We start from the raw sequence: 13,678 nt of genomic DNA, 5'->3' as shown, positions 1-13,678 counted from the left end.
GTTTGACATGTGGTTTTGCTATGGAAACGTCCTAGCAAAAGAGGAAGCCCTGGGATTTGGTATCATTAACAGTTAAAAAGCTTGATCAGATTTTTAGTAGAAACAAGCTTATTTAAAATTCTAGATGAGGACTTGTGTAGATTTGGTTAACAAAGATAGTCCTATTGAAAATCTCAAGAGGAGAAATTTTTATTTTCTGCTAAATCTGGGCTTGAATACAGAAAAATGCATATTTGGAAAGTAATTTTTTCTGTTCCTTAAAGAAGTTAGTTTTAACATATGAAAGAATGCATCATTTTTATGTTCAAATGGCTTGTGTTTTAAATCTTAAATAAGCAGTTGTTGCAGTGTGTGCATTAGTCACCCCAGGCAGCTAACTGATAGAAATTTGGAGTTGCTCAAATTCCTACTGAAGACACTGAGGAATTTTGATGTGTCTGTGCTGATGGACAATAAACAAAAGGCAACTATTCATTACAAACATGGTTGAAGAAAAAACACTCAGCAAGTGGATTAGAGGAATACAGGGAATAGAGTTCTATACATGATTCAGAGCACTTTGGGGTTTCATTATTTTTATAAGGTAATAAAACAGTTGACTGTGTCCCCATAAAGAAGCATAGTGATTTGTTCTTTTATGGGGGGAGATCTTTTTCTTTTTAATTCCACATATTCACAGTTTTTTATAGATTTTGTGAACTGGTTGTGGAATTTGATTTAAAGGGACACTCTCAACTTCATTAGGCTTCAAATTTTACCTTTTTCCATAAACAGGTAAATGCCACTTGGTTTTCTTGTTTGAGATTGTTTCCAGCATGGCTTTTAGATGTTTGACAAGAGGAGTGGGATAGAAGCTTGAAGAAAGGGAGGGAGTGAATTGCAGCAACTTAAACTTTGTGCTGGTTTTTGTTAATACTGGGGTTTTCCAAAAGACATTCAAAGGCTTGATTCTTCCTTGCAGTCTTCTGGGTAGGCCTGTCCAAATTAGCACATGGGCCCAAACTCCTGCTGACTCTACTGCTTTATTGTGAGCAAGTCCAAGGAAACCACCTATTGCTCTCATTTGTGTCTCAGGTAACAAGGCTTCCAGTCTTTAGGAGAAAGTTCATCCCTGCTAAGTTGTACAGGAGGCAAGAGGAGGAGGAATTTGTTTGCTTTTATGGAATTCTGTGCTGATCTTGTGTGTAGAGTCAGCATTTGAACTTTTTTTGCATGAATGCCTAAAAGCAAGCAAAGCAGGTTGCATGTTATTAACAGTTTCTCTTTTGTTGTGCACACAAGTCGTTCACAGAGCGTGCGGTGCAGCTTTGGCACCATCTAAGAGCCTGTCTTGTGTTTCATCTCAGAGCTGTCTGGAGTTCAGCCTAAGGATTCAGGAGTTCATTGAACTCATTCGACAGAACAAGAGACTGGATGCTGTGAGGTATGAAATTAGGATGCTTTCCCAACAGTGTTCTTAACGAGATGGTATTATGCTTCATTAGAAACATGTGATTGTTGCTGCAACACCCAGAAGCCCTGTAAAGCCTTGGAGGGTCTCCCCTGCTATTGTCATCAGTCTTTGGATTTAAGCTGGGCTTGGACTTTCTTTAAAGGCCAAGTGTCATTCCACAGATGCACCTTCTTAAAGAATTGATGTTGTCCCTGAAACTCTGTCTTCTTATTCTTCTAAATCAAGCTTTAGAAAATTAACCTGCTTTAAAAATCAAATGGATTTTCTGATGGCATATAGTGTAATATATAAATATATATTCACCCTTAACTGATTTTCAAGAGGTACAGCTGGCTTCTCATGGCAATTCATTACAGTTTTAATTACCAGAAATACTAAAAGGTTAATGAAGCCTTCATCTAAAGCTTTAACATTTCAATTTTGACTGATTCTGCTCTGCTATCTTCATTAAACTTTTTGTTCTGCAAGTTACCTGCAAGGCCATGTTCACTATTGATGCCTAATTTAGAGTTCTGTATGGATGTGGGTGGGAGAGGGATGAGCTGTGTTAGGCTTTCCTCACTCCATTCTTCTGGCTTCAAATGAGGAAACCAACTCAATATCCATTTTTACCTGCTCTGAAGTAGTTCAGTGGGACTACAGAGAGAAAGCAACAATGCCCAGTGGGGTTGTGAATCAGTGACAGAAGTGCAGTCACACCTCAGCACTGCCTGACTTAACCACAAGAGAGTTTTCTGACAATGCTTTCAGTACCAGCACATAAAGCAATTTATACATCCAAGTTAATGGTCCTGAATTGAAGGTGGAATAATGTTCCAGGATAACAGAGGAAACTAGTCTTGCTGAAATAAGTAGAATTTTGATACTGGGACAAAGAAATGCATTGATAATTTGATAAGCAATGACCTTGCCAGCACCAAAGAACGGTGCAGGTGGCTGAACTACTGGAGCTTACATGTGCACAAGGGAGGGAGAACTCCCAGCAGGTTCTGTTTTGTAAGAATATTTAAACCTAAAGAGAGGTGAGAAGTTCATGGCCCAACTTGAAGCTTTGCTGATAAATCCTGATAAGAACACTGTTGCCACATAATATTTCTGTGTTAAGGAAGTTGCAAGTTCTGCTGCCTTTAAACCCAAACTAGGTACTTGAGAAACTGAAACTTGTATTTGTGGCAGAATTGATTTTTTGGTCAGAGCAGCACAGAGGGACAGAAAACTACCATCATGTATTCACAGACTGAAAACATTCTAGCATATTCCCAAATCTGGATGGAGAAGCTCTCCTGCAGGGCAGAGTTTTAGGGTTGTTTTCAGGTTTTATTTCTAATTTCATTCAGATGCATGGCTTGCTTTGAGCTAATACCATTCCTACTTTGCCCTACTTGCACTTAAATCATCTTTGCTCTGGTCCCAGCCAATGCAAATGTGCAATCTGATGAATTCTAGCTAATTTTAATGTTAATAATTAAAACCAAACATAATTAAAAACAAAACCTACAAGCTAGCATTTAGATGTGTACACTTACCCTTTGATAGAATTATCAAATCCTAAGGAATTGTCAAGTACTTAAGAAAAGCATGAAAGAGACTCAGCTCCGTTATGTCTTCTGAAGCCCATGGTGCTCTTTATACCAAATGAATACTGTGCCTTTAGCTTTATTCTCAGTTTGTTTCTTTGCCAAGTGTGCAGTCATGCATCTTAACAATGAGTAGTCCATGCTCTAAAAACTATTTTCTTTGAGCTACAGCTTGCTTATGTAGCTTGGAAACCAGGGGGCAGGCACAGAGCTGGAATAAGGAAATAGGCTGAGAACTGGGACAAAGCAGATAAGGTCCTTCAGTATTTTATTGTCACTGGATATTTGTTTCCCTCTCATCCCTTTTCCACATCAGAAGTGGTAAAATGTGCAAGCTGTCAGCCCTCAAGAGGCCACAGCATGCTTTGTGTGGAATAACCTGTCTGGGGTTTACAACTTAAGGCTCCTGTCTGTATGGCAAACAAGGCTTCCATCCCGAGTGCTGTTGGGGTGAAGTGTGTGTATTCCATGTACCTGCTGAAATTCAGGGCTGACATACATTTTACACTTGGCAATTATAGATTGCTACTCATGGCAGGGCTGCTTTAACTTCATAACCAATTGTAAAAGGAAAAGGAGCTGTGGAAGTCTTTCTGTATCTTAATTGACTCCTTTCTAGGAGGATGAGTTTTGATTATTTTGTACATTCAGACTTCAGCATGTCAATGCTTCCTTTCAATAATGTGGCTTAAAAACTGTAAGTTTTTACCATTGCGTTCTACTTGTTTGAAAGTAAATAAGTAATGAATAAGGGAGTACCTTTGGGGAGGTGTGGCATAAATCTCATTGCTTCTAGCAAACCCTTGCAACTTGTGGTTTTATTAGCTTGCTTCTGTTAAGTGCCTGCAGCAGGATTCTTTCAGTATTGTCTGTGGTGCAATAAATAGGTCAGGCATCCATTAGAAAGCAGAGAAAGAGGCTGTTTACCAAGGAGTTTCCTGGATGAGTGGAACTGGGGGAACTGACATTTTGTAGAAACGCAGCTGGCGTTTAAATAAGTTTGAAAGCTTTTGCTGCCTGCTGAGAACCTCTGAAGTGACATTGCTTCTACATTAAAATGGATGTGAACTTTAAAATTATACATCTTATTTAATAAGTGTAGCTTTTAGAATGAGTACAAACAGACTTTCCTCTAAGGTGCCTTATCAGAGTAGCCTTGAAAGTGCAAGTTTCAAGAATGTAAAGAACTGTTCTTGAATACAAAGAGTAAATCTCTTAACCTTAAATATAACACAGTTTTTTGCCTAGTATCATTAGCCTTTAACTCTCAGTCTCTAGAGCTTTTTTGTCAAATTTGTACCTACTAAAGTAACAATGAATGACTGATGACACCAATTTCACACTTTCAGAGCTCTCACTAATTTCATTCTGGGAAATCTGACAGCATTTTGATATTTTGCTCTTATGCAATGCCAGAGATACACAAAGTTCTCAGCTAAAAGCTTAACAAAACATCATGTGCACTTCTTGTTCTGGGAATACAAAGGACAAAAAGGAGTAAATAATAGCTGATGGTGGGCAAAGTTAGGGAAAAATGGCTACAGTCTATCATTTTAGTCAACTTCCCTCCTACAAGGATGAATGAACACTTTATTTTTCTAGTGGGGTGCAGTTGAACAGGGGTATAAATGTACTTTTGAGCCATTTGAGTATAAATTCTGCTGGTTGTCATAAGGGTCCCAGATAAAGGCATTCAGGCATTGCCCAGAACACTGAGTAGAAACAAGTCCTCTCTTGGTAACCCCTCATATTTGTGTTCAGTTATTGCTACTGCCCAATAAATATGTTCATTTCTATCTTCAGGCATATGTAGACATCTAAGCTGGGCATTGCAAATGTGGATCCTTTTAACAATTTAGTGAACTGTCGGTCTTCAAGTCTTTGTAAATATTTGCCAAGTACAGTATATCAGCTGTACCTGTGTGGGCTGGAGGGGCACACAAAAGATGATGAACTTTGTCCTTGCAGAGTTTACAGGATCATTCTGGGATTTGAAAAACAAAATTTTCTACCTATTACTTAGATCTGTCACAGGAATTTAGTGACTTCAGAGATGGTCTGTTGTCAGGATTTAAAAATTATTTTCCTGAAAAATTCAGCCCCCTGCCTTAGCTATAGAGACTCATATGTGCTAATAGTGGTAAAAACATGGCAATTAAGCATTGTAATGTTCACACAGACCTCAGGAGCAAGCCAGCACTTGCACAGAGATGGAATTAGCTGAATGACAAGGAAAGGGGTGAATAACGGCATGAGGGCAAATAAGGTGTAATTCCACTGTTGTGTATTCCCAGGTAACTTACAGTGTTGTGTCTTGCTTCCCAATCTAAAAAAGACTTGATAATGAACTTGCTCACCTTTGAAAGATGCCTTGCTCCATTTTAATTTTTCAGTGGAGGGAGTTCAGCCATAGCATGCAGACCTTGTGGGAAACTTCCTTGTTGTTTTTTAAAGAACACAGGAGAGAGGGAAAGTCAGGAGATAAAGACTAACACAGGGTCACTCTGGAAACCTAACTCCTTGTGGCTGAGCCCAAACAGGCCCCACATCCCCGTGTGCTCAGTGCTTGGCACGTGATACAAGGCTGGTGGTGGGGAGGAGAGCTCAGCCCTAACCGGGCTGTGCAAGCTCAAGTGTGGCTTCTGTTCCACCATCACAGAACACAACTGCACTCTGATCAGGTCTTGTGAGAAGATTTTCCCCCTTTTTCTCTCATGCATGCACAGATAATCTCAGCTGGTAGATCTGAATTTTTTTGTTTGTCTAATCTGTGTTTGCAAAAGCTCTCCATTTCATCTGCAGCTCTCCACAGTTGTTTTAGCTTTCTTCCAGTGTGTCCAGGCTGTCTCTTCTCCAGGCCAGGGGGTTTGTGCTTCGGCCCTCATAACAGTTATCACCTGGGGAATATGTTTTCATTCCTGAATTGCTCACCCAGCATAGGAAATTGGGTGGAAACATTCTGTCCTACATAACTTCCATTGCTTCCTGGCTTGGGTGGGAGAGGAAGTGGGAGTACTGAAACACTGCTGAAGTGACTGTTCTCATGGTATTGATGACCTCAGTGTACTTGTCAAATTCAGAATTGGAAAAAAAGAAAAAACAACTTGCCTAGGTTTTCTTATTCAAGCCATGAAATGGCGATTTTGAAAATACTGTCTATTCCTAACAGTAATTTAGGAATTAATAAAAGACTATTCAAAAGTTTAAAAAGAGCAAATTCTTAGTGGAGGATTTGAGAGATGACTTGGTATCTTTCCTGCAGAAGTCACAGCACAGGGAAAATTCTCCTACACTTATGCAATGCCAGAAATTCAGTGTAATGCTGGTTCCATACCCAGCCTGCTGTGCTACATCTGTGCACCACTGAAAACAGGAGCTTTAGCAGAAATGCTGAACTAATCACCAGTTTAAAGGCTGAAGGTCTTCCTGCACACTTACACTCCAACTTGAGAATTACTGATCTTGTGAACACTAGACCGGGGAAACTTTCATACAGGCTTTTAAAGTAGTTGTATATCCTCATAATCTGGTAATAATTTTGTGGCTTCTTACTACTTCCTGAAAAATATTAAAGTTTGTATTTTTTATTTAAATATGTTTCTGGTAATTCTATCACTTATTTCAAATATCCAAGCTTTCAGCCATGTGTCTATCCCTTACAATCTGTATGTGTTAAAGTACAAAAATTTATACTGAGGTTCTAATTAATTTTTTATTTTCCTGGCTAAAAAAGGTGCTCTTAACAAGGGGTTTTCTATTACATTGCCCTACAATTTCTTGTAGTCTGCACAGGAAGTGATACTGTCTTCAGGCCTATACCCCTGCCTCCAAAGAATCATTTATTCAAAATAAACGTTGCAGTTATTTGAACACTCTTGATGTGTAATGGGTTTGGAACAGCTGATTTTCAGCCTGCCTTTATCTCACTTGTGAGTGTATGCCAGAGGAGTGTCATACACTGAGCCTGCATGAGCAGAGGCATTTTGTCTAATAATTATGGTTAATAATCATTCTTCTAATAATCATGGTTGTTTTAGTTCTAGGTGAGGCAAGACTTCACACTACAGTAAAAAGATTCTGGTTTCTAAGAAATCACAGTGTAAAAATAGTAATTATTAGTCATTCTTGCATTCCCATTTGCAGGATGTGGTTTTTCCAAGTCCTTTAAATGTACATAGAGCACTCCTGGAGTTCATATATTGAGAGCAGAATCTGTAGGTTTTCTCTGAAGTCTTCCATAATTAAGTGAATGTACTTGATTTGGAGCCAAGGCTGTCTAATAAAGTATCAATTCTCTGTTTCAGACATGCAAGAAAGCACTTCAGTCAGGCTGAGGGGAGCCAGCTGGATGAGGTTCGACAGGTGATGGGGATGTTGGCCTTTCCTTCAGACACTCATATCTCTCCCTATAAGGTAACACTGAAATTCTGTGCTGCAGCACAATATGAAAACAGATGTTCTTTTTTCAGCACAGGAAAATACATTGATAATATCAAGTTAAAGGTTTTTTTAAAAATTTTACTTCCTAAATTCCACCTTTGTAAGAGCTTTTAATTTTAGTAACCAGTCCTTGTACATTAATCCAGAAAATATTTGTATTGTTTCAGCTGGTTTGTAACAGTAACATGGATTGACACTGAGCTAGGCTTACCATGAACCCAGCATTAGAGATCTGTGGGCTGGAAGCACAATAATTAAATATACAGCAAGAGCAGAAGATGGGCAAGTACAAAGGAAAAAAAAAAAAGAGAGAGAGTCTTGTTCAACATACAAACCTGTGGATTTAATACACCAGCAGCAGTTCTCAATTCTGCTCCTCGCATTACTGTTGTTGCAGTGGTTGGGATGAGGAAATGAAGGATGATTTGAATGATGTGAAAGCAGTATTTTTGTTCCTTAAAATAAGTTTTCATTTATTTGGATTATGCAAATGGATGTAGATATTAGTGGTAATATCTACATCTAAATTTAAATCAAGCACAAAATTCACAGATAGCTGTTTCTACAGACAGTTCTGTGGTCATGTGCTAATTCACTTCTTTTTAACTTGCTTTGGAGGCAGAAGGTAGAGAAGAGCTGAGTTGTCAAAGCAAGACAAGATTTCCATGAAATGCCAAGCCAGTACTGGCAGTGCCAGTATAAACACATTTTCTAAACATGATGATGAAATCATGGTTTAACAAAACAACCACACAAAAAAACCCTGAAACGAACAACCCACAGAATCAATTTTAATTTCTTTGCTCATCCTGGAGTCCTGGAAGGATCCTGGTATTTTGCATGCTAGATTTGATCTAAGTCATGAATATCAATGATAGATGTGTTAGAAGACTGGGTGTAAGATAGAATTTATCAATATTTTAGCAGTTAGAAAGAAATAGGTAGGAAATAAGGATCCTGTGTTTTATTCTAAGGGCTGGTTTGGATGGAGTGTTTCAGTGAGGGAGAACAAGGAGAAATAGGTGGGATTGTTCCACATACAACCATACAATGAGAGCAAATTCCCTAATGCTTATGGATATGACTTAAAGCATTCTAGTTTATGGCAGTTAAGTTTTGAGTTCTCTAATAATTACCTAGTTCACCACAATTGCAGCACATGGTTGTTTGGAGTTACCTTTAGTATCTTGACTATGAGTTCTGTGCATAAATGGCTTCCTAAAATGCCTCTTAAGTAAATTCTTTTTAAAAAAATCTGTGATAAAGTTGGTGAGATCATATCTCTAACCAGCTGATTTTTATTAATCCAAGGAAAGAAGCATCCTCAATAACCAATGAATAGAACTTTCTCTGGCTTTTCCTCTGTCAGGACTTCAAGGAAAACATTCACTGCTGTGGCAGAACAAGCTGTTTTCTTTGATATCTGTTGAACAATCTTATGTCACTTTGCCTCCCACTAGACCAGATTTCTTGGAGCCAAATCCAACCTGGTCTCCAACAGCAGAGCCATTGAACTGTGAAGGTTGGGAAAGGTCTCTGAGATCATCCAGACCAACCATCAACCCAGAACCGTGTTCTCATCTTGGTTTTCTCCAGGCTAAACACCCCCAGCTCCCTTGTGCTCAACCCTTCCCCAGCTCTGTGCCCTTCTCTGGAGCCACTCCAGCCCCTCAGTGTCCTTGTGAGGGGCCCAAAACTGAACACAGGGCTTGAGGTGTGGTCTCAGCAGTGCAAAGTTCTACAGATGGCACATCCACAGCCTCTCTGGCACCCTGGTGCAGTGTCTCACCACCCTGACAGCAAAAAGCTTCTTGCTAATGCCCAGTCTAACCCTGCTTGCTTTCTGTTTGAAGCCATTTCCCTTGTCCTGTCACTCGATGGGAGGGAGTGACTCGTGTCACAAGTCCCTCTCCAGATCTTGTGTGGCACCTTTAGGTGCTGTAAGGTGTCCCCAGATTGATTCTCCTGGTTCCCTCAGTGCAGCAGGCAGAGTTGGCAATATGAGCAGTATAGTATTTATATGAGAAATATGATATAAAGGTAAATAAACATTGTCACTATTGGGTGTCTCCCTGCATAGATGACACTCAGTGTATTTCCAAAGGATCTTCCCTTCTTACATGACTCTTGAACAGCACTGCTTTTAAAGCTCAGTGTATCCTTGACCTGTGGGTTTAGTTCTTACTTCCATGGAAAGAAAAATCCTGACTTTTAGGTAACATACAGCATTAAAGAATTTTGTCTCTAAATGAGTAGCTTATGCAAGCTTTCTTTAACCTGGGGTTGTGGCAGCTTCTTCAAATTGAAATCTTTTTACAGAATTCTGTAAATATTATGTACTGTAATTGACTATCAGCAGAATTAGCCTGCCTTAAGTTAAAAAACACTTCTGACTTTTTGATGTTAATGGTTCAGAGGCTGCAGAAGAACCATTCCACAGTGCTCATGTTGTTTCCTATGTAGCCCAGCATTCTGGGAAACTAAATGGAAGAAGTAACCTCTTTACCAGGATTTACGTATCTTGATTAGAACATTTGGTAGGTGATGGAGATTGAATATTGCTCCAGCTATTTTAAATAACACTTGTGTTAATAAAGTAGTGCTAAAAGGTACTTTTTAAACACTATATATTGGGGTGTCACTTCTGGCTTGTGATGGGTTTGCACAAGTGAGTTTGGCACAATTTGTCACTCCCAGGCTTTTGCTCCCTGGGACAATCAGATTGAAAGCAACTTATAGTTGTGTTGTTTTTTAACAGGATCTCTTGGACCCTGCTCGATGGAGAATGCTGATCCAACAGTTTAGATATGATAACTACAGACTACATCAGCTGGGAAACAATTCTGTTTTTACTATAACACTCCAGGCAGGCCTTTCAGCTATAAAAACACCGTATCCTTTAAAGCAGATATTACTGGGAGTGAAAAAAAAGCCATGTGGGGGTTTATTTTTGGTTTATGGAGGCTTTTCAGAGAGCTCAAATAGGAAATGTGGCACTTCAATATTTTTGCTCATCAGTTGTTTAAATGGGGTATAAATTGGTCACTATTAAATTAAGGGGAGATCATAATTAAGAGCATTATGGTTAAAAAAAAAGGCATGCCCAAACAAAAATTTTAAGGTAAAATGTAACATTGTGTCTGGTTTGGCTGTCTTTTCATGTCTGAAATTAGTGAATATGCCTGCAAGGGTTACTGAGCTGGGTCAAAATTACTGGTTTTTAAGCACTTAAACACAAATTGACCTGCAAGGTTTTCCATGAATATTCAAAAATAGCTGCATCTTTTGAAATTTCATTGGGTTTGTTGGGCTGGAGAAGGGATGGTGCTGCTGGAGTGCTGCACCTCAGAAGCTGCACCTGTGCCAGACATGAGTTTTGCTCACTCTTGTTCCTTGAAACAGAGCAAACCCTTGATTCTTTTGTGTGGACATGAAACTTGAGTTAAATGTTCTGTGCATGCTGCCACCTGGGCTCTGCTGGCACAGCTGGCGATATTTCCCATTTCAGGTTTCCATACCCTGGGCAGCTCACTGTGGTTTCATGGTGGTGATTGTTCCCTAACTTGCTGCTAACAGGCAGTGTTACAAAGAGGACGGGAGCTCCAAAAACCCCGACTGCCCCGTGTGTAGCAAATCCCTGAACAAGCTGGCTCAGCCCCTGCCCATGGCACACTGTGCCAACTCCCGACTAGTGTGCAAGATCTCTGGGGATGTAATGAACGAGAACAACCCTCCCATGATGTTACCAAATGGATATGTCTACGGCTACAATGTAAGTGCTGCAGTCCCTGACTGCTGAGGGCTGAAACAGCGGCTGTTGGAATAATCTAGATCAAAATAAGAGCTTAGAAACTCAGAAGCTGGAAGAATACTTCTTGCAGTAATGTTTTTTTAAGGACTGTATATTTAGCTGCTTAAATTGGTCCTAATGAAGATATATTAATGGTCACATGCCTAACTATGTGAATTTATAACACCAGATCAAATGGCATTGGAAATCTTTCCCTCCAGAGAGCAATAATGTACAATAAGTCACTTCTGGGGGCAAAGATGTTTTGACCTCAGACCACAACGTTTTTTTAAATTAAAAGTTCATTTCCTAAACAGTTCAATAGTGCTTTGAATTACTGTTGTGAATATTATCTTTTGGTTTCCCTCTTTTTCAGTCTCTGCTTTCTATCCGTCAAGATGACAAAGTAATTTGCCCAAGAACCAAAGAAGTCTTCAACTTCTCACAAGCTGAGAAAGTGTACATCATGTAGGTGTGTGACCACAGGATGAAGTGCCGCTGGGATTTTGACACAGAGTATCTTGGCACGCCCTGCAAAGGGGGGGCCTTAATGTGTGGCAAAGAAGCAAAAGCTGCCACCCTGGGGAGCAGACCTGTCGGTGGCATTATTGTTTCTTGCGACCAAAGATCAATGAGCAACAATAAACACTCTTGAAAGGAAAAAAAAAAAAAAAAAAAGAAGAGAGGAATTATGACTTAAGTTTGTACTTGAATAAAATACACAAAAACAAATTTTGATTGTTAAGGTTTTGTAACATAAGGTCAAAAATTGGACTCTTCTCAAAGAAAAGTACTTTCATCTTCTAAAGGATAGCTTTCTTTAAAGATGGACACTTGCACTGGGGGAAAACTTAGAACAGATTTGAAATGAAATCCATTTTCCTTCCCTCTTTTTCACAATTGTCCAAGACCCTTTTGTTATCAAAGATCTCAGTACTACCAACGTGTTCTCCTTTAAGCTCCTCTTTGCCTTCTTTATGATCCTCTGGTGAAGTAGTCCTGAACGTGAATGATGTAACTTATTTCCATGGGAAGATATTTTTGATGTCTTTGGCACGAGGTGGCTTCTCTGGAGGATCAGATAGGGACTGCTTTCAAGGAGTATGAAGTCTTTTTCCAAACCCAAATATTTTAAGGAGGTTGCATAAGTATCACGAAGAACTGAGAACATTTCAGGCAAAATCCAGTGCTTGTTTAAATGTTCTTTTTCCAGTCTACCATAGTGTTAAAGTCCTTCTAAAGTTATTAGTTATGTGCATAGGGTTCAATATGAAATCATTAGTGCTACTGCCTTATTTCTTGCTTTGAGAATGTACTCACATGACAATGAGCTGGTATTCTTAAGTGTTGGGCGAAGTTTCTGAAGATGCCTTGCAGGATGATTACATAATTTTAGGGTCTAAATAGTATTCATTACTGAAACTAATAGTTCAATTTTAACAACTGCAGAACACATCCTTATGACTTTTCAAAAGAATTAAACCATTGTAGTTTAAACAAAACCATATTGTAGAGGTTTGTATTTAGCGCTTATTTTTGCATGTTGATGTTGATTAGCTAATAAAAGATTGTAAATGTAAGACATGTTAATAAAAATTGTTTTCCATTTCTTGATTATATAAAATTAGAAAGCTGTTTTGTGTTTATATGTAAAAAGAATTAACTCTCGGTGGCCTCTCTGAGAGTTAAGAGCAGAGAACTGTGGAACTTCCACGTGTTGGTTTTCAGTGTTCTGCAAGATTTAAAAGAAAAAGAAGAAAACTAACAACACACATGCATACAAAAATCCAAACCAACAAACCCCAAAACTTCCCCAGCAAACCAAAAAAATGCCACACAGCAACCATGAATGTCATTCTTCAGAGCATTTCAGTCAAATAGGTATTTTTGATTTAAACTTTTCATATATGAACTCCAGTAAACTCCAGGGTTTTTTCTGTTCTTCCTAGAACACTGCCTCTCACTGTCCTAGAGCCTTCCTGTTAATAAAATGTTGTGGATGATTTAGGTGTGGGTTTTCCATGCTTTAAAGAATGCACAAAGCACAAAGGACACAACTTCTTTTCATGTTCAACACTTAAAGGTCACAGATATTGCTGAACTGCTGGTGCTAGCCCCTGTGGAACTGTAAATACATGGGATTTCCAGGAAGGTGTGTCTGAAAAAGTTCAGTTTTCAGTGGGTATCAATTACTGATGCTTCAGAACAGATGTGTCTGCACCACTGCAGTGCTGCCAGCTTGGCGTGGGCCAGTGCTCTGCACTCACTGCTGCAATGCAGGGCTCTGTTCTTCTCTGGGCATCTTCTGAAGTGGCAAATTTAATGATTCCTTAGGACAAATGCAGTGTACCAGGAGCAGGTGGAGATACTGAGAGAACTTAGGTTAGTAACTGGAGTAATTTGCTTTCAGTTCTGCAG

At 39.2% G+C, this 13,678-nt stretch overlaps 1 protein-coding gene across 4 annotated transcripts in view; it reads left to right on the top strand.

Annotated features, from left to right (window-relative positions):
* MAEA (macrophage erythroblast attacher, E3 ubiquitin ligase) overlaps positions 1–12,891 on the top strand; it is a 48,665-nt gene extending 35,774 nt beyond the window's left edge. For all 4 annotated transcript variants that reach the window (XM_059469745.1, XM_059469747.1, XM_059469746.1 and 1 more), the window contains 5 exons: positions 1,347–1,423; positions 7,335–7,443; positions 10,229–10,362; positions 11,047–11,242; positions 11,637–12,891. In XM_059469745.1, coding sequence (XP_059325728.1) covers positions 1,347–1,423; positions 7,335–7,443; positions 10,229–10,362; positions 11,047–11,242; positions 11,637–11,732 — 612 coding nt within the window. In that variant the 3' untranslated portion in view covers positions 11,733–12,891. The remainder of the gene's footprint in view (positions 1–1,346; positions 1,424–7,334; positions 7,444–10,228; positions 10,363–11,046; positions 11,243–11,636) is intronic.
* Positions 12,892–13,678: the final 787 nt, after the last annotated feature.

This window comes from Ammospiza nelsoni, chromosome 4, assembly GCF_027579445.1.
Source record: "Ammospiza nelsoni isolate bAmmNel1 chromosome 4, bAmmNel1.pri, whole genome shotgun sequence".
Classification (NCBI taxonomy): domain Eukaryota; kingdom Metazoa; phylum Chordata; class Aves; order Passeriformes; family Passerellidae; genus Ammospiza; species Ammospiza nelsoni.
Note: the sequence above shows the minus strand (reverse complement) of the source record. Positions and strands in the feature narration are given on the sequence as shown.